The sequence below is a fragment of the Lampris incognitus genome, chromosome 4 (genome assembly GCF_029633865.1).
Source record: "Lampris incognitus isolate fLamInc1 chromosome 4, fLamInc1.hap2, whole genome shotgun sequence".
NCBI lineage: Eukaryota > Metazoa > Chordata > Actinopteri > Lampriformes > Lampridae > Lampris > Lampris incognitus.
Window position 1 is genome coordinate 50,158,589 of NC_079214.1, and position 20,774 is coordinate 50,179,362.

The following is a 20,774-nucleotide window of genomic DNA, read 5'->3' on the forward strand; positions in this document are numbered from 1 at the left end:
GCCAACCGCCACTCCAGTACATCAGCCAAGGATGCCGTGTGGTGACCATACCAACGCTCCACATTGAAAGACACGGAGCGAAAAAAGAGAGAAATTTTTAATGAAAGAACAAGGCTGAAGAAGAGATGGACAGATACAGATAAAAAGGGCAAGTTGGAATTGTTTTATTGTTTGTATTTGGTCTAGCAGATTGTACGTGGCAGCCGGTCGAACCGGTAGCCAAAGTTCACTTTGGCCAGCAGGTCTAAAACATTGCGCCTATGGCAAAAATGAATAGGGTTTTTGGATCCTGGTCAATAACCAATGGTGCAGATGTTGCGTCAACAGACTATGAGATGGATCATGCAGGCACCACCACCAGATGTCAGGGGCAAATGCTAAGCTAACAATTGCTCACAATGTCTTAATGTAGCTTCAAAACCAATGAGAATCTGCCTTAGCCAATGCACAAATGCATATGAGTGCAAGCCTCAAAAGCAAAAAGTGTCAACATTAGCATTGGATATAGTTAAAAGCAATTCTTCTACACCCCCGTGCATTTTTACATTTGAGGATTGGCTCTGGAATCTTTTATTCAGGCATGAAATTTACATGGTGCTTTAGAGGTCTGTCAAAACTCTAATTTCTATTAGAGATGATGTTCCTTTTTGCAAAGCGTAGCCACTACCTGATCCCTGTGCATGGAGACTCTTGCCTGATCTCATCTGTCAACTTGTCCCCCTGATCTCTTCTCTTTAACAATAAAATGCAATAGCTGTTTTACTGTTTGACCACTATGACCATGTTTACCACATTCTACATCAGTGAAGACAAGAAATGAATTTTTGACCGCTGCAGTTTTATTCTCTGTATGAACTGCAAAAATACTCATCTCAACTACACATTTAATCTGGTTTTGAATCGTAATTGTATTTTTTTTGGAAGAAGAATAAAAACATGATTGAAAGACTTAATGCTGAGGTACATTAAATGGCTCCTTGAGAATAATTTTGTGTGTGTGTGAGTGTGCACGCACATGTGCAAACACATGCATGCATGACAGGAAAATAAAGTCATTCTGATAAAAAGAGGAATTGTGTGCATGTGAGAAAGTGTGACAGAAACTCAGAGACTCCATCATAGTTGTGATGGAGTCTCTCTCTCTCTCTCTCTCTCTCTCTCTCTCTCTCTCTCTCTCTCTCTCTCTCTCTCTCTCTCTCTCTCTCTCTCTCTCTCTCAAGACTTATCAAATAGGTGAATTGTGACACCTTGGAAATTGCTATGTCACTCAACAGTGTCAGGGCTGCATATGCAGCATTATGTCCTATCCTGGACTGGGTTAATCACATCTGCTGGCACTGGTGGATATTTTTGTACGGTACGCTTTAAAGTAAAAAAGTAATTCAGATCTATTTTGGCCATGCAGGTATTTGCATGGTCCAGCTAACAAGCTTGCCATTCTACATTCTCTTTAGGACTTTTACTGCCGCCAAGTTATTAATTCTTAACATTTTATACTTTGATAACTACAGGAAGGTTTAAAAGAATATGGATAAAACCAGGACAGACTGACAAAGCTTCACGTAGATATTCAGATTAAGTTCACTGAAAGGTAATCAATCATTTTTGTTAGAAGTGGAATCTGTTTTTCACTGGAAGAATAATATTTTTCAGCCCTTTGTGTATGACTGATATGTGTCGTATTCCTAATCAAGCTACAGAAGTACCAGAAAAAAACAGTATATTTCTAAATTCAAATAATTCACCTCGTCACATTTCAACATTCTGCTGATGCTCTTATCCCATGTGAATTATAATGTGCGAGCAGGTGGTGGGTTTAGTATCAAGATCCTTTCACCATAAAACATTCAGGATGAAATCAATGCCGTTTGAGTACAGGCTGGTCAAAGGGCCAGATACAACCCTTCATAACACAATACATGATTCTATTATTTAAATATAAGTTGTTTGCACTCGCTGAGATGGTTGACAGGAACCATAGCAGAGGGCGGCTGGTGAGGGTGAGGAAGGATAGTTTTGTCTACTAACAGTCATGTCCTGACACTGATCCCCTCCTGGCTCATTCAGACTAAGTCACTTCGGATAAAAGCATCAGCTGAGGGCCTAAAATGTAAATGTGTTGCGCAACAATGGTTGTGTGTCAGATTTGAGCCCACAATGCCCCGGGGACACAGGAACGCTCCCGCTGACCCAGCAGGATGCCCCGGTCATTTGTAATCTCTGAATCCTTGTAACGATTGGCGAATTGCTATTCTGCATGATGACTTTTTGTTGCACGGCACAGGGTGTTAGCAAGCGTAGTTACCCCTGGGCTAGGGTAGAATGGCTTTTAGCTCCCGTATCTGATCACAGCAAGACTGTAACTATTCCCAGATGGGATGATGCTGCCAGCAAGGCGAACAAAATACTTTCATCTGGCTATAGGAGCGGGTGGAGGCAGGCCTGCTATCCTTGTTCTTCAAGGTTAACAAGCTTGAGAGAGCTAAGTGGAGATTGAAGTGATACTCGCTGCTAATCAGTTTAACAAGAATGTGTCTGTGTCTGCTTTGTATGTACATCTGTCTCTGTTTTCGTGTGTCTGTCTGTGTGCATGCTTTTACTTGTTTGTGTACATGGGTCTGCAAATGTGTGGCTGTGTGTATTGGTGCATTTCAAGGTAAAAACTGGGACCTCAGCGCGGCCCTCAGTGACTATGAGCAGCTGAGGCAGGTCCATACTGCCAACCTGCCACAGGTCTTCAATGAGGGCCGTTACTACCGGCAACCAGAGCACATCACTCCCCAGCATGTCAACAAGGTGGAGCGGCCCACAGTCCAGAGACAGGAGGAAAACACACAAGGTGGGCCCTGGCACTGGGAGAGAGGATGGCAAAAAACTCATTCAGGGCCCAAAAGCCTGTTTCTTTCTACTCCTTTGGGTCTCAGGTCAGACCAAACTGATCTAAATCGTTCTGTGTTGGCACGTTTACACACTCACTACCCCTACTGGGCTGATGATGCTATGTGATCAAGTAGCTAGCTGACCTGAAGAGTAATCAGGGTGCACCCTATGTGTTCTTTGTGACTATGAACAGGGAATTGTGGATGATCTAGATTAGAAAATAAGGACAGAACATGGACATGATTAGGAGCAGAAGCAGGGATACAGTATGTGTACAATTGTGTTCACTTTATGCCACGTCAGCTTTTGACAGTAACAGTAAACAAGTGAACAACTTCATTAGCTTTTATCACAAATGAAAAATGGGGGAAAAAAATGGATGGATGTTCAATGTTTTGAAAATGACAGTGTTTGAAATCGATGACACCACCATGGCATATGGTAAACATAATTTATTACTATGCTGTATTGTTCAGTTTGCAACGGTACACAGAATGAAGTGGTAAATAGTGCTTTCATGTTTTAGGTCACGCTAAAGACATAGGACCACTTTGCCATTTCTGTATTGCTCAAACATACGGTTCACTTTGTCTGGTTAACTTTTCAATGGGCATCACAGAAAGGTGAATTAGTTCATCTGGACAATGTTTATTGAGAGAGAAACGTTTCATCACTCATCTAAGTGATCTCTTCAGTCTCAACTGACTGCAGGTATCCCCACCTATAAACAACACAGTGGCATAACTACCGAAACCAACGATCGGTTTCATATGCAAATTGTCATGACAGTTAACTAGAGTCACAATGGCCATGTGTACTATTCACAGAGGATTGGGGGATAGTTGCAACGACAGTATTGTACAAACCCCAATTCCAATGAAGTTAGGACATTGTGTAAAACATGAATAAAAACAGAATACAATGATTTGCAAATCCTTTTCGACCTATATTCAAGTGAATACCCTACAAAGACAAAATATTTAATGTTCAAACTAATACACTTTATTGTTTTTTGCAAATATTCACTCATTTTGAATTTGATGCCCACAACTTGTTCCAAAGAAGCTGGGACAGGGGCAACAAAAGACTGGGAAAGTTGAGGGATGCTCAAAAAACACCTGTTTGGAACACTCCACAGGTGAACAGGTTAATTGGAAACAGCTGAGTGTCATGATTGGGTATAAAAGGAGCATCCCCGAAAGGCTCAGTCGTTCACAAGCAAGGATGGGGCAAGGTTCACCACTTTGTGAAAAACTGCGTGAGCAAATAGTCCAACAGTTTAACAACAACGTTTCTCAATGTACAATTGCAAGGAATTTGGGGATTTCATCATCTACAGTCCATTATATCATCAAAAGATTCAGAGAATCCGGAGAAATCTCTGCACATAAGCGGCAAGGCCGAAAACCAACATTGAATGCCCATGACCTTCGATCCCTCAAGCGGCACTGCATTAAAAACCGACATCATTCTGTAAAGGATCTTACCACGTGGACTCAGGAGCACTTGGGAAACCCATCGTCAGTTAACACAGTTCGTCGTTACATCTACAAGTGCAAGTTAAAACTCTACCATGCAAAGCGAAAGCCATATATCAACAACACCCAGAAACCCAGCCGGCTTCTCTGGGCCCGAGCTCATCTGAGATGGACTGACGCAAAGTGGAAAAGTGTGCTGTGGTCTGACGAGTCCACATTTCACATTGTTTTTGGAAATCATGGACGTCGTGTCCTCCGGGCTAAAGAGGAATAGGACCATCCAGATTGTTATCAGCGCAAAGTTCAAAAGCCAGCATCTGTGATGGTATGGGGGTGTGTTAGTGCCCATGGCATCATGGGTAGCTTGCACATCTGTGAAGGCACCATTAATGCTGAAAGGTACATATAGGTTTTGGAGCAACATATGCTGCCATCCAAGCGACGTCTTTTTCAGGGATATCCCTGCTTATTTCAGCAAGACGATGCCAAGCCACATTCTGCACGTGTTACAGCAGCATGGCTTCGTAGTAAAAGAGTGCGGGTACTAGACTGGCCTGCCTGCAGTCCAAACCTGTCTCCCATTGAAAATGTGTAGCACATTATGAAGTGCAAAATACGACAACGGAGACCCTGGTCTTTTGAGCAACTGAAGTCGTACATGAAGCAAGAATGGGAAAGAATTCCACCTACAAAGCTTCAACAATTAGTGTCCTCAGTTCCCAAACGCTTACTGAGTGTTGTTAAAAGGAAACGTGATGTAACACAGTGGTGAACATGCCCCTGTCCCAGCTTTTTTGGAACGTGTTGCAGGCATCAAATTCAAAATGAGTGAATATTTGCAAAAAAAAAACAAAGTTTATCAGTTTGAACATTAAATATCTTGTCTTTGTAGTGTATTCAATTGAATATGGGTCGAAAAGGATTTGCAAATCATTGTATTGTTTTTATTTACGTTTTACACAACTTCATTGGAAACGCGCTTTGTAAAATAGCGACAGATGTACTCTTAGCCCCCCCGATTCAGGGATGGTTGTTCCCCATTCAAATAGATGGCCTCTTTGTCCTCTGATTTCGGTCATTATGCCACTGTATTGTTTATAAGGGTGGGATACCTGCAGTCAGTTACTGAAGAGGTCACCTAGTTGAGTGATGAAATGTTTCTCTCAATAAGCGTTGTGTCCAGACAAACTGATTCAACTTTCTGTGATTTTCTTACCTGGATTATTGAGCATGCATAAAGACACTTTTCCATGGGCAGATTCGAACGCTAATTACGAGATATCTTTGCCTCTTACATGTGTTAAAAAAATCATCAAAAGACAGCAAAAATCTCAATACTGTAATAATCATCTCTGACTTTCAAACGGACTCCGACTTTGATGTTATGCTCATTCTGATTTCAGTCGTTCACTGATAATGACCATATAAAGCTGTTGAAATGAATGTCTCTAAAGTCAGAGCAACAACTTTATTCGTTCATGATTGGATTATTCATTTGACTGTTAACACGCTCAGCATGAGCTATCTGAAGCAGTTAAACCCCCTCAGAGTGGTACTACATGTAACATTTAAATAAACACTAAAAATTACATTATGCATGACTCTCATGAGACCTGAGCTTCATTAATCTTACTGGTTGACCTTAAACCTGCAGAGAAAGAGGAGCTAAAACATGTCTTGATGCATACTCAATAATCCAGGTAAGGAAATCACAGAAAGTTCAATCAGGTCATCTGGACACAAAATTTATTGGGAGAAACTTTTCATCACTCATCTAAGTGACTTCGTCAGTCTCAACTGACTGGTCACGACAACTTGCATATGAAACCGATCATTGGTTTCGGGTGTTATGCTACTAGCTACCTGTAGTCAGTTGAGACTGACAAAGTCACTTAGATAAGTGATGAAATGTTTCTCACAATAAATGTTGTGTCCAGATGAACTGATTTGACTTTCTGTGAGAGCTATAAAAAGCTGATGAAATCCATCAAATTGATTTATTGCCTACCAACATGGGGAAAGCCGGTTCGAATCCCCATGTTACCTCCGGCTTGGTCGGGCGTCCCTACAGACACATTAGGCCATGTCTGCGGGTGGGAAGCCGGTTGTGGGTATGTGTCCTGGTCACTGCACTCGTGCCTCCTCTGGTCGGCCGGGATACCTGTTCGGGGGGGGGGGGTAGCGTGATCCTCCCACGCACTATATCCCCCTGGCGAAACGCCTCACTGTCAGGTGAAAAGAAGCGGCTGGCGACTCCACATGTATCGGAGGAGGCATGTGGTAGTATGAAGCCCTCCCCGGATTGGCAGAGGGGCTGGAGCAGTGACCGGGATGGCTCAAAAGAGTTGGGCAATTGGCCAGATACAATTGGGGAGAAAATTAAAAAGAGATAAAAAAAAATTTTTTATCCACTCTGGCAAAAAACTGTTTGAGCTTCAATACGTTCACTGTTGAAACGCCATGTCATTTATAGGCCAGTATATGCTCACTTTACATTCATCTATCCTGGAAAGGCTTCTGCTGAACATTTCTGTTCATACAGCTCCATACATTCACTCCTGAGAGCCAGTCAATACTGCCACTGCCCTCTGCTGTCTGTTCAGCAGTTTGGGATTAAGTGCCTTGCTCAACAGTTCCTTTTAAACAACAGCTTTAAGACTTTAACTCTAACCTCTTCTTTTTAACATAATCCCCCCCCACCCCCTCCAAACACACTCACACACATCCTGCTCCTTCCATCTCTTCCTGTCTCCCTCCAGAGAAGCGCCTGTCTCGGGGGATCTCCCACGCTAGTTCTGCCATCGTGTCGCTGGCTCGCTCCCACGTGGCCAGCGACTGCATCAGCGACCAGTTCCCCCTTGAGATGCCCATATACACTTTCCAGTTGCCCGACCTAAGTGTCTACAGCGAAGACTTCAGAAGCTTCATAGAGAGAGACCTCATCGAGCAATCTACCATGGTGGCTCTGGAACAAGCCGGTCAGTGGGCTTGCTGTGGAGAACATTTAAGATGGTTCTGGTTGAAAAGAGTTTTTTATGCTTCAGCAGTCTACTAGCGGCCACAAGTGGCCACAGTGGTGGCCGCTTACTTGTAAGCTGAAGTCAAAACCCTGTTTTATTTAAATAAACCGACTGGTTAATGCACTCACTGAAAGTATATTCAGTAGACTAGGCTTGTCTTTTAGCACAGCACAGCATCTCTACCAGCTGCAGAGAGCGCTATGTTTCTGAACCTGACCTCCCTTCTTAGTGTGACTAGAAAGTTGTTACCAGTGATTATGAGACATGTCGCTATGCAGAAGGATTTGCATCCAACGGAGAGATTGTAACATCCTCATCTTTTTCCTCCCTAATCATTTCCCAGTTATTCAATGAGAAATGGCTAATTCTCATTGATTAGTTAATAGAGCAATTAATAGAGTAACCTTAAAAGTTCAGGTGTAAAATGACAGTACACATTATATTACATAATGCAAATTATCCATTTGTTATTCTGTTATTATTGAATATTGTTATTCAGTTATTTTAATTATTCCGTTATTCTCTTATTATTGAAAAGATGTAGAAGCTTTGACAACAGTATATAAGTATTTATGCATGTGGAATTCTAATGATAAGACAGGAAGTAGCCGGGTGTATGTTTGCATCCATTTAACAGAAAGAACAAAGCACAATGGAGATTCAAGGGAGTTCCTTTGGGACATTTTTCTTAAGCAGAATTAACTCATCCTTGTGTGTGTGTGTGTGTGTGTGTGTGTGTGTGTGTGTGTGTGTGTGTGTGTGTGTGTGTGTGTGTGAGAGAGAGATAGTGAAACCCTGAGTTAACCGATCCATTAGTTCTTGGTACACTGGTACAAACTTAAACATGCATATTTATGTCTATGGACGAACCTGTATATTCATGCACATAGTGTAGATGAACAATTACAAATTGTGTGTGTGTATTTAATGTATACGACTCTGTATCTACATGTGTTCTGCCTGTCTGTGTGCCTGTAGGGGCAGATGTGTGTTTACAATGTATACTGCTCTTCCTACAGCCCTTTGCTAATGGCTCCCTGTAAGGGTATCACACATGAGGAATGAGTGTTCCCTCAAAAGAGAGGGAACAAGCATAAAGAATGTGTAAATATAGACACATGGACCCACTTAATAAGCAAACACACACATGCACACGCACAGTGAAGCACAAATGATGCATAAAAAAAACATGGTACAACCCCGCATACACTTACATCGAGGTGTGACAGTGCTGTGTTCTCAGATCTAGGCATAACCATTAGGGAATTTGCACAGCATAGACACACACACACACACACACACACACACACACACACACACACACACACACACACACACACACACACACACACACACACACACTTTTGTTTGATGTGTGTGTATGGCTCTGTATGTCAGACACACAGAGCCATGGGAAACACCCTCAGAAGGAGAGTTGTGGAGAGACCAGGTGGGGCTCTACACTCTCCAGTTTCCTGGTGTGTTGATCTGGTTGAGGTTTTCACTCAGTAACATCTGGCCCGTTGTTGTTGTTTTGTGTGCATGTGCTTTTGTGAATTTGTGTCTGTGTGCATGTATGAGATGCTGCTGTGTGTGTGTGTGTGTGTGTGTGTACATTTTTGTGTGTGCTGGCTGCAGGTCGTCTGAACTGGTGGTCCACAATGTGTTCCAGCTGCAAGAAGCTCCTCCCCCTGGCAACCACTGGCGACGGCAACTGTCTGCTGCATGCCGCGTCGTTAGGTAAGAGTTCAGAGTTAGCGAGAGAGAGAGAGAGAAGGGTGTAGGTGGGAAAGAGAACAGAGGGAGCAACGATAAGAGAGGGATTGGTGAGAGGCAGAAAAAGAGAGAGAAAATTTGGTTTAAATTCGATTACATTTTAATTAGATGCATTGGCAGTACTGTTTTAATAACAGCCGTGCCATTTAAGCTCGTTGAGATGAAATTAAGAGAGTGCAGCCGGGAAAGAGGGAGGGGAGGGAAGTGAAAAAAGAGAGAGGAAGAGAGATATAGGTAAGATGAATGTAAGCACAGTATGATTTCAATGATGAAATTAGTGAGTAAAGGCAGTGTGAAGCAAAACAAATTTATCTAGAAATAGGCCGATTCAAAAATATTACGCAAATTATCGGACAATTTTATTCTTATTTCAAAATCAGTGGCTAACTTCCACACGATCAGTGAGAGAGAATAAAAGGAATTGAAAAAGCAGCAGGGATTCTGTTTTTAATCTGAATTTTTTGTTTTTCATGAAGCACTTCATGACAAATATGTTTATTAATGATTATGGGTGGCACAGTGGTTAGTGCAGTCGCCTCAAGAAGGTCCTGGGTTCGAGCTTCGGGGTAGTCCAACCTTGAGGGTCATCCCGGGTTGTCCTCTGTGTGGAATTTGCATGTTCTCCCCGTGTCTGCGTGGGTTTCCTCCGGGTGCTCCGGTTTCCTCCCACAGTCCAAAGACATGTAGGTCAGGTGAATCGGCCATACTGAATTGTCCCTAGGTATGAATGTGTGTGTGTGGGCCCTGTGATAGCCTGGCAGTCTTTCCCGGGTGTCTCCCCGCCTGCCGCCCAATGACTGCTGGGATAGGCTCCAGCATCCCCGCGACCCTGAGAGCAGGATAAGCGGTTTGGATAATGGATGTTTATTCAAGACCCTTGATGTGTGCTTTTGACTGGACAAATGAGAATTTATCCACATAGACAAAAAGTTACTGCTGAGAGAAACAGAAGAGACTTCATACCTATTCCCTTCAAAGTGGGTTAATCACTCTTGACATCCCATAATCCACAAGTGTTCTCTGTTCAGAGTGATGGAAGGGTTGAGACACAACAGTGACTCCACACTGGCATGATAGGAAAATGAAAGAGAAAACGGCTCCTGCTGGTTTAACTTGAAAACTGTGTAATAATGAAGAGAAATGTGTATCGACTTGACAAAAGATGCTCTCAGCACATTTACAAACTCCTCCTCTCTTACACTCACATATGCATACACTAACAGAGATGTGCAAATGTGCGCACGCACGCACGCACGCACGCACGCACACACACACACACACACACACACACCTCCCCTTGAGGGGATCCATCAGGCATAAATCATGTTGACAACACCGTTGCAAGGATTTGCTGAAAATTACTGTTTGCGTGTATTTTTGTGTTTGTGTGCTTGTGCGTCATTCATGTGCGTGCGTGCGCACGCGCGCGTGTGTGTGTGTGTGTGTGTGTGTGTGTGCGCATGCATACACGCGGGCGGGGGGGGCATAGGGATGTGGGGTTTCCATGACAGAGACCTGGTGCTGAGGAAGTCTCTCTATGCCATGATGAAGAGTGGAGCTGAGAGGGAAGCGCTGAAGAGGAGGTGGAGGTGGCAGCAAACCCAACAGAATAAGGAGGTCAGCATATGAACACATGGCACCAAACAGACACATCCAAGCCTACAATACACCGTGTATGGTCTTCATTGAAATATATTCCTTTACTTTGGAGTAGTTGACAGTTCAGGAATAAAGTTGACAGTATGACAGTCAGAATGAATGAATGTAGGCTAGATGCTGAGTAAATGCCCGAAGAGGGAAGTCCTGCCAATCATTTTCCTTATTTCCTTTGTTATATCAGGAAAGGTTATATGTGAATACCGGCTGGGTGTGTTTCACACATAACTACCGAGAGGTTATTTAGTGTTAATTGTCGCTGTCTGTTGGGGGGAGGTTGAGGACGATGCCTATTAGTAATAAGGCACTAAGTAGTTTTCACACCCTCCAACGCGCACTGTGTATTATACATAATTGAACATAGGTTGATGAGAGATTATACAACCCTAATACAACACAATTTACAAGTAAGCCTAATATTGTCATTAATTAATGTTGCTAGAAATGTTTCTATTTCTACTTGAGCCTTGAAACTTCGTGGTTTGTTTGAAATGAAAGTTCACACGGTCCTCAGGGTCCATAAAACCCATGATTACATTGTGTGAATTCAAGGTTTGCCAAATTGGAAAAAAAAAAATTCTTCTAAATGTCAACAAAATTGGCACTCTGAAATATCGATGAGACTAAACAGTACAATGTTCCTGAAAGTCGGACACATGTTGTCTCTCCGCCAGCTAGTTTCCTGACCATTCCCTGAAACTTTTTAGGGTGGAAAGAGTAAACCTTACCTACTGCAAACAATTCCTTTGGGCAAGGCAGCTGAAATGCCGTAGTATTTCAGCATGCATGGAATAATGGCCTATCTAGAATGGCTGGCCCTTGTACTTCTGCTTTCTAGGGGTTTGTCAGTCCCTCAGGTCCACTCATTTCAGACACTCCATGCCAAATTGCAAATTGTTAATCTGACTTTAGCTGGAATTACATTCTTCACCTTCGTGGCTCCATAGGTCAAGTGAGCTAATTCAAACCATTACACATGCGCACGCTCCCTGCCATGAAATGCACATGTGCACATACAACATATACACACAGCACACATACACATGCACAAGCATGCATAACCATGCATATTTGCATGCACAAGTAGGGACTATATGTATGTGCACACAGATACTTGCATAGATACACACATTCATAGACACTCTGCACATACAGACTGATGCAAATGCCAAAAAAACAAACCCACACATATATTCACACACAAACATCTGTATATATACACACAGACACACACACAAACCTTCACAGGCACAAAAGCAATCTTTTCCAGTGTCTGCTAATCTCCTTAACACACGGTACTTCTGGCAGCCCCCTGACCTGTGACCCTTCTGGTGAGCACCATACATGCATGTATGTATGTCTCAGAGGGATATACCAGGAAACAAAGTCTCAATTACACTGTGTTAATGTGGCCATTAACCACACAAAACTCCTAGGAAACAATTAAATAAAGAGGTCCTGTCTGGCCGGGCCAGCCTCCTGGACAAATTTATTCTGAAATAGCCAGCGCTCCCTAACCTCAGACCACGCAAGAGACGTTACTCTCATTAGCTGTATAAATTGCAGTAGTACATTATTGTTCTGCTACAAACCCAAATATTACCTACAATAGAATAATCATTTATTGCGAATTCATTGCTACTGCTTTCCTGAATAACATGCACACATCTACCGCTTTCTGAGTGCTGACACAAAATAATGGCATTACATAAAACAGCTTTTATATTGTTTATATACAAAATAATATGTATTTGGGATGTTGAAGCTCTTTGCCCATGCCGGTTTATTTGGACAGCGAGGCTAATAAGAGTTAGCCATTAGGTGGCTGAAAGACAGTAAAAAGAGATTCAGTAAGAGTTATAGCACATAACATGGTGTTTTGGCATTAAACCATATTTTGTGTATGTGTGTGTGTGTGTGTGTGTGCCTAACTTTTTTGTGTGGTTCCAGTCAGGGCTGGTGTACACAGAGGAGGAGTGGGAGAGAGAGTGGAATGAGCTCTTGAAACTGGCCTCCAGCGAGCCACGAACACACAGCAGCAAGAACAGCAACACAACTGGAGGGTGAGAATGATGCCCACACAGCTTTATACAAACCATTATGGACAGAAAAACACATACAAATACAAAACATGCGCAGGCAAATAGATATAAAATGCACAACACACACGGGCATACACATACAGTACACAGCAAATATGACACGCACACACACACACACACACACAAGCACAAACAGCACTCATACAAGCACAACTTCATTGCTCATGCCCATTTACGAACAACCATTAAGATTGTTTTTGACTGAGCAGTAGATGGGTGAATAAGAATGAGGAAGGTTACCACTTTAGAGGTGACCTTGAGCAAGGCAGCTATTCTCCAAATGTTCCAGTGGAGTTTGAACCGGAAGTGTGGTGTATTCAGTAGTCCCAAAATGTGAATGTATGCATATGAATCAAAACGAAGCAGGGTGGCATGGAGAGAGCCCAAGCACGCTCGGTCAGACTGTTCTGCAGGGTCACAGGCCACTACGCAGGCATTTCTAATTCAGCGGTAACCCACAGTCTAGCTTCAGATTCAAAGCAGTCAAGCACAGGTAGTTAGTAATGCATGGTAAACTCAAGTGGGTCTTAAGAATTCAACCATATTTCTCTGGCTAAATAAAGAAATAAGCACATTTGTGCACACTCAAAACACACGCTATAGTGGTGCCATTTGGGGATAATGCCTTATGAACTGCCTTTTCTGAATTTAAGTTTTTCTGGTACAGTACGCTAAGATGCAGGCATCTGGTTGATGTAATTATGGGTTATAGAATGAGTAGTCTTGCCAAGTCAAACCTTTCTCTGCACTCTGTTTGAGCACTGCACCAGAGAACAAGAGTGTTTGGCAGAACACATTGTCTAGTTGGCAATAGCATAGATTAAAAAAAATCGTTCTGGATTGTTTGTATTTCTTGAAACCAATCACAACCCTCCAGGGCAGTGCTAAACTGAAGGTGTAGTGACGGTGTGCTACCAACAAAATGTCAGACTGATGCCAGTGGAATATGTCGGTGTCCAGCCAACATCAGTCAGACTCAGACTAGACAATGAATCCTAATGACATCGTTGTATATCAAAGATCCTAAGATGTACCTTCGACGCTAAAAACATCATTGTTATTATTATAATTTAGAACCTGTTTATGATGGCAGTGGCTATGCTCCACGGTGGGGTTAGAAGGCTTACTGACTCCAGACTAGAAACTAGAACAGCCAGTGATAAGCCTCTGGGTTACATAAATAAGCTAAGGCCAGTTACTACAGTCCATTAGGACTCCCATACACAGGGACACACTACTGTAGGCCTGTTTAAAAACTGGGTTGGCTTTATCCATCCTTGCACTTTGCAATCAAACCACAAGCTACTGGAGAAGCTTACCTTTGTGTCTAACAGCGTTCCTCTTTGGTCAGCTAACAGCACTAAAGCCGGGATCAGACTACACGATATTTTTGTCTTTCACGATGGTCACCGTGTCAGATTAGGCAATCATACTGCCTGCCATAAATTCTTGCCGTGCTTGGCAACACAACAAGTGTGACCCCGAACAAACCATCGTATACTGCCTTTCACGATCTTGCGCGAGTTCATAGGTCATCAGGGAGGAAGGTTTAAAAAAAAGTGTCAATCATGGCTACAGAAAGGCTATTTGTGATGCTGGCGGTCTTGTGTTCCGAAACGAAAAAGAAAAGAAATAAAAAACGATTATGGACGCTATTGCGGCTAGTGTTACTAGGGAATGCTAACCTAGCATAGTTTAACCAGCTACTCGCCGGTTTGCAGCCCCGGCTCCACGGCAAAACTGTTAAGAGGGGCATTGTGAAAAATGGGGGGGAGGGGTATTAACACGGTAAATTTCCAATCTGACCACCGTCAAAGGCACCCAAAAAATACAAAAATATATAAACATATCATACACAGATAAAGGCTTGCGATCTAATTGGCACAAAACATAGCAACTCGTTCCAAACCCCAAGCTTATGCATCTCAGTACAACCACTTCCCAAACAGAAGGGCAGGCCCTATATAGCCGTCAGTCCACATCCACTACGGCGAGTGGCAATAAACGCGCATTCTCGCTTAACTCGCTCACAAATAGGGTGGCGTGGCAGCCATCCACACAACGGTAAATGGCACAGCCGATACCTATCCACAATCAGTTTGCTAAATAGAATAGAATAGAATATTGAACTCACCGAATAGTAGAGTTGAAGGCGGCGATTCCGCTGAGAGTTGAGTCTCTGCATGACGCCATCTTTCCACGCGTCTTCCGTTCATGCAACACGGTTAGCCTTTTGCCTGTAAAGACGTTTTCCAACGTTGACAACGAGTTTTCACACACGGCTGTTGATGCGCCAAAAGTGAGTGCATCAATATTTTTCTGTAATTCTGGATCTTTCCTGAGAGTGTATTCGAATAAAGAGAGAAACGGGCCACAACTGTCCTCCTCTCTTGACTGCAACGCATCTTTGCTCCCCTGAAAAGCTAACCGGTTTGACGCTAGAAATTCTATCATGTTGTAACGTGCATGGATAAGTAGACACGTTGGTCCTTGACTAACGGGTCGGAACCTTTAGTCGACTGGTTAACGTTGTCGCTTGCTGAGTGGGAGACACGGGTTAAGGTCCCGGCTGTTGATGTTCCCGGACTGCTCCTCGAATTCGCTACAATGTCAATGATAGCAGAAAGATAATAACAATTTTTCGCGAACTCCTCTGTGTTGACCATTGTCGATGCCTCTTTGCCAGTGTTTGCTCGTCTCTCCCCCTTTCCATCTTGTCTTATTCTCCGCGTGTTCTTCTGGTGTTTGTTCAGGCCTCCGTCTCTCAGAGAATCCCATTTTGGGGGACATGGAATCAACTCTGAACTTTGTATGTCGCTTGGGGGTGGGGGGGGGGCTAAGCCTCACTACAGCGCCCCCTAGAGTCGGGCCTGCCGGGTTACTGAAGTGTCTCCGCAACTTCTCGCCAAAAAATATATTTTTTGACTCTGTCGTGGAAAAACGTCTGCAGGGGTATTGTTGCCACAGCTCAACGAACCTCCCTGGTTTCGTTGGTCCACCTTACAGCAGCAATAGCAGCATTGCTTTCTCTTTGCCATGTTTACGTATGTGCGCCAGAGAGCACTCGGTCATCCTATTGGTCAACGTCAAGGAACATGTATAAAAAAAAAAAAAAACACGTATTAAAAAAACCGTCAAAGGGCGGAGGAGTTCCTCTGTGAACCAACGGCCATCCATACCTGGAGAGGAGATAGGGACCACCAGGTTCTCCCCCTACTGAAACACAATGATGACCCAGCCTATTGAGGCATCAGCTGTGCTGTGCTCCCACGACCTCAAAAAAGGTTACTGAACCGATGATGATGATGATGATGATGAAGGAACACGTCATAGCAGACGTCAGACTAGGCAGGAAAATACAAAAAATAAAATCTGACATAATAGACTTTTTGTCGGGGTTTCGTGGGGCGTTCCAGACGGCACGTCACTGTTCTTCGCTTATGTCACACTACACGGGGTAAAGACGCCCGTTCGTCGCCCGACGTCCATATGGTCCAACGCTGGAAATTTGTCGGCGACGACAAAATCATGTCAAAATCGGGCTGAAATCGAGTAGTCTGATCCCGGCCTAACGGGTCTTAGGTCATTGTTTCTATTGTTTTGAAACCCCATTGGAAGCACAACACTCGTAAGCTGAAGCACTTGATGCTTCCAGTGTTTGGTGTAGTTAGCTACTGTAAAGCTTGGACTTCAGTGTTGTGGCGAATATAAAACAGTACATTATTTTCTGTTAAAATAAAAGAGCTCCTTGGTAGACATGCAGACTTAGATACAGTATGCAAATACACCTTTTTGAAGTCTTGAGCTTAGAGTAAGTGGAGAAATGTGACTGAGTGAATAAAGTTGAGGTCAATTGCACTTATTGTTATCTTGCACATAAATCAGATGACTCGAAATTCAAGGTTAACCTCATTGTCCCAAGAGGATTTTATTTTCTTGGATACAAAGCAATGTAGCACAAAAATATAAATCAGTGAATAAATAAATGGCAACAAAAAACAACAAAAGGATACACAATAATGTATAAGAGTCAACAAAACAACATTCATGTCAGCCCTTATCTAATAGAGTTGTTCTAAGTGATCTATTAAGGAGCTGGATGGAGAGGGGAATAAATGAGCAGTTGAATTTGTTCAGTAACATCTACCTAAGGAGAGCGACTTGGAGTAGAGAACTGTGGGTAAATGGGGTCTGAAATTATTTTTCTGGCTTGCCTAATGATGGTCTCTTCAAATGTGGCCAGAAGTGCAGGGTATTGCCTCGCACCCTTAACCTTTATGTCTCTTTGTACTCGGTTGACATTTTTAAATTTTCTCAAGTTGCCGAAGACAGGTATCCCATAGCACAGTATGATTTCAACGATCGCCTGGGAAGAACAGTAACATGACTTTCTGTTCAACGGCGGTATTGTGTATAATCACTGGTAAATGCCGCCCCCAATAGGTAATGAATATTATACTGTGAATGGCTCTGGCACAGGGCTAGCTTTTAGTATAATGTCAAGAAGAAAAAAGACTTCTCAAAACGGTGCCTGGTGTTTATGGGATGCAGCAGCCAGCTATTATTTCATCAGCTTGTCGTGGAGAATGGGAGGCTTGGCTACCATGATCTTTTTCTCCACTACTCTGTGTCTGGGTTGTTTCCAGTGACTGAACTTGCTTTCCCTATTACCTAATTCGACCTCTGGGAATCAACCTAGGTGGCCCCCACCACATGATTGTATTGAAATTCACACAAGCCTCCACAAACTGATAGAAGATGTAGTGCTCTGCTTTATACATAAAAGGATCTTGGCTTTCAAAAGACATATGTTGATGCTGCATAAGCCACTCTTGTACAGAGCCTCAGCATTAACACTTCAGTCCTATTTACTGACTGGGTGAACCCCCCAAGTACTTGTAGCTTATCGCTTTGTGTTTCTTGCTGCAGCATTTGTCAGCAGCAAATTGTATATTATTACTGCTACATACAGCACACACAGCCACCTTCAAAGTTTCGAGTCGGACCACCCTTTTTTATGTCTTAATTGACTCAAGGATTAGATGTTTTTATTGAACCAGTTTTGTCATCACCATATGTCTTCCCCTCATAATCAGTGATGAAAAACTGATGAAATAATATAAGGCGATTCAGCTGTCCAGCTACTTAGTTGAAATTGTCCATTAGAAACAGTGACAGATTGTGACTGTGATTGGCAGATTTGCAGATTTGAACGTGTCCATGTGGGTGAGTCAAAGCACTGTGGTGCTAAAAACCAGTGTACATACCTCCAACAACCTGCCAAATAAAAATAAAAAAACAAAAAACAAAACAAAACAATGAAGAACAAAGGACAACTTGTCCAAACATTTTGAACATTCAAAATATGTCACAGAGCTACAGTTTAAAATTAGGGGTACACACACATTAACTGAAAAGAATGAAAACCAAACAATTGAAATTTTAGCTTTTTTCACTTGAGTGTTCAAAGTAGGTGCTGAGGCATTCACAGGAGACCGTGTATTTAGTGTGGGCTTGTTAACTCTGAATCTCTATGTGATGCAGTGGGTTTGGTTTAAATGTCTTCAGGGTGGACAACTCAGAGGATCCAGTCTATGAGAGCCTGGAGGAGTTCCATGTGTTTGTTCTGGCCCACGTGCTGCGCAGACCCATCGTAGTGGTGGCGGACACCATGCTCAGAGACTCTGGGGGAGAAGGTGAGCAGCAGAGACATATTCTTCACATACTGTATGTTCACACCCACAGGCACACACACACACACACACACACACACACACACACACACATCCCCATAGACACAATCTTTCTCTCTGTCTCTTTCTCTATGGGGTGATAAAGGAAAAACCTGACTGATTGACCCCTACAGTGAGGGGGACCGGGGGGCTCTGTTATGCTTTTTTTGGGGGGGGGCATTTTCCTGGCATAGTATGGGTCCACTTGTCCCCTCAGAGGGAAGGGTCACTGCAAATCAAAAGTTATTCTGAGTGATCACCTTTATTCCATGATGAGACATTTTCATCCTGATGGGGGAGTGGTCTCTTCCAGGATGACAATGGATGACATCCACAGGGGAGGAGCTATCACTGAATGGTTTGATGAGGATGAAAATGATGTAAATCATATGCCATGGCCTTCACAGTCACCAGATCTCAACCCAGTTGAACACCTATGGGAGATTTTGGACCGACGAGTTAGACAGCGCTCACCACCACCATCATCAAAACACCAAATGAGGGAATATCTTTTGGAAGAATGGTGTCCATCCCTCCAGAAGAGTTCAGAGACTTGTAGAATCTATGACAAGGAGCATTGAAGCTGGGGGCATCCAGGTAGCATAGTGGTCTATTCCATTGCCTAACAACACGGGGATCGCCGGTTCGAATCCCCGTGTTACCTCTGGCTTGGTCGGGCGTCCCTACAGACACAATTGGCCGTGTCTGTGGGTGGGAAGACGGATGTGAGTATGTGTCCTGGTCACTGCAATTGCACCTCCTCTGGTCAGTCGGGGGCCGCCTATTCGGGGGGATAGTGTGATCCTTCCACACACTACATCCCCCTGGCGAAACTCCTCAATGTCAGGTAAAAAGAAGCAGCTGGCAACTCCACATGTATTGGAGGAAGCATGTGGTAGTCTGCAGCCCGCCCTGGACAGGCAGAGGGGGTGGAACAGTGACCAGGACAGCTCAAAAGAGTGGGGCAATTGGCCAGATACAATTGGGGAGAAAAAGGGGGAAAATCCAAAACAAAAAAAAGGCGCATTAAAGCTGCTCTGGAGGCTCATATATCAATATGTATGCTGATGATTGCATTTGGCAGGGAACAGGCTTGTACTGTCTCGTAATTTACTTGACTCACTGGATTATTTTGCTCCTTATTTGTTGAGTACTTTCCCTACCATTGAGTGTTTCTTTTAACAAAATTATATCAATATGTACATATATCACTCGCAGGTGGCAGGTATACTCAAAAGACATGTTCATACACATAAACATGTTCATAAGTACACACTCATAGTCACACAAACCTCTCTCTCACACACACACTTGCAGGTATTCATAGCACATGTGTATCTATCACGCAGATAGATGTAAAAACTCACCGGCACAGAGAATTCTCACATAAGAGCATTCACATAAATACATGCGCGCACACACACACACACACACACACACACACACACACACACACACACACATTAAAGGACAAACAAAAACATCTCAGGCTGCATCTGTGGATTCTGTACATCAGTGTTAACTGCAGGTTGTTGTGCCAATAACCCCACCTAAGGTGTGACTCATATCATATGTATGTTGCTACAGCCACACAAACAGGCAGGTAGGTATACATACAGATACAGGCACACCCACATAGCCCTTAAAGACCCATACACTCATGAACACGCAGACACCTGTGCACACAGTAACACACACACACATACACACACACACTTGTATGCAGAAACACAAAAATACACAAACACAAGTACCTTATAATCATACACAATATAATATTACTCATTTTACACTGCAATATATTGCCCAAACAATATGATGCGTGTGCATATGCAATCATCGGTGCATACTCTGTAAAAACTTTAACTTGTACTTTTACCATGTACATGAACGCAGACCTGGCATTACATTATCTCACATTACAACCCATCTGTCATTGTTTCTCTGTCAAGCGTGCCACACACTCATGTTTAACCACAGCTCAGGCCCGACTCATCACCAGTAAAACTTGTTTAATGACCCCTGTTCAAACAACTGGAAGATGAGGACCGGGGCAAACAGCCGCCCTGTCTTTTCCCTGGATAATGTTATTCTGTGGTGCTGCCGTTATGCTGCAAGTTGTGAACAGTT

At 43.2% G+C, this 20,774-nt stretch overlaps 1 protein-coding gene across 1 annotated transcript in view; it reads left to right on the forward strand.

Moving 5' to 3' along the window:
* The window catches only part of LOC130111784 (OTU domain-containing protein 7A-like), a 58,650-nt gene that overhangs the window by 13,656 nt on the left and 24,220 nt on the right, over nt 1-20,774 (forward strand). Inside the window, exons 2-7 of the mRNA XM_056279066.1 lie at nt 2,657-2,839; nt 7,118-7,336; nt 9,017-9,118; nt 10,644-10,771; nt 12,761-12,873; nt 18,481-18,608. Of these exons, the coding sequence (XP_056135041.1) occupies nt 2,657-2,839; nt 7,118-7,336; nt 9,017-9,118; nt 10,644-10,771; nt 12,761-12,873; nt 18,481-18,608 (873 nt within the window). The remainder of the gene's footprint in view (nt 1-2,656; nt 2,840-7,117; nt 7,337-9,016; nt 9,119-10,643; nt 10,772-12,760; nt 12,874-18,480; nt 18,609-20,774) is intronic.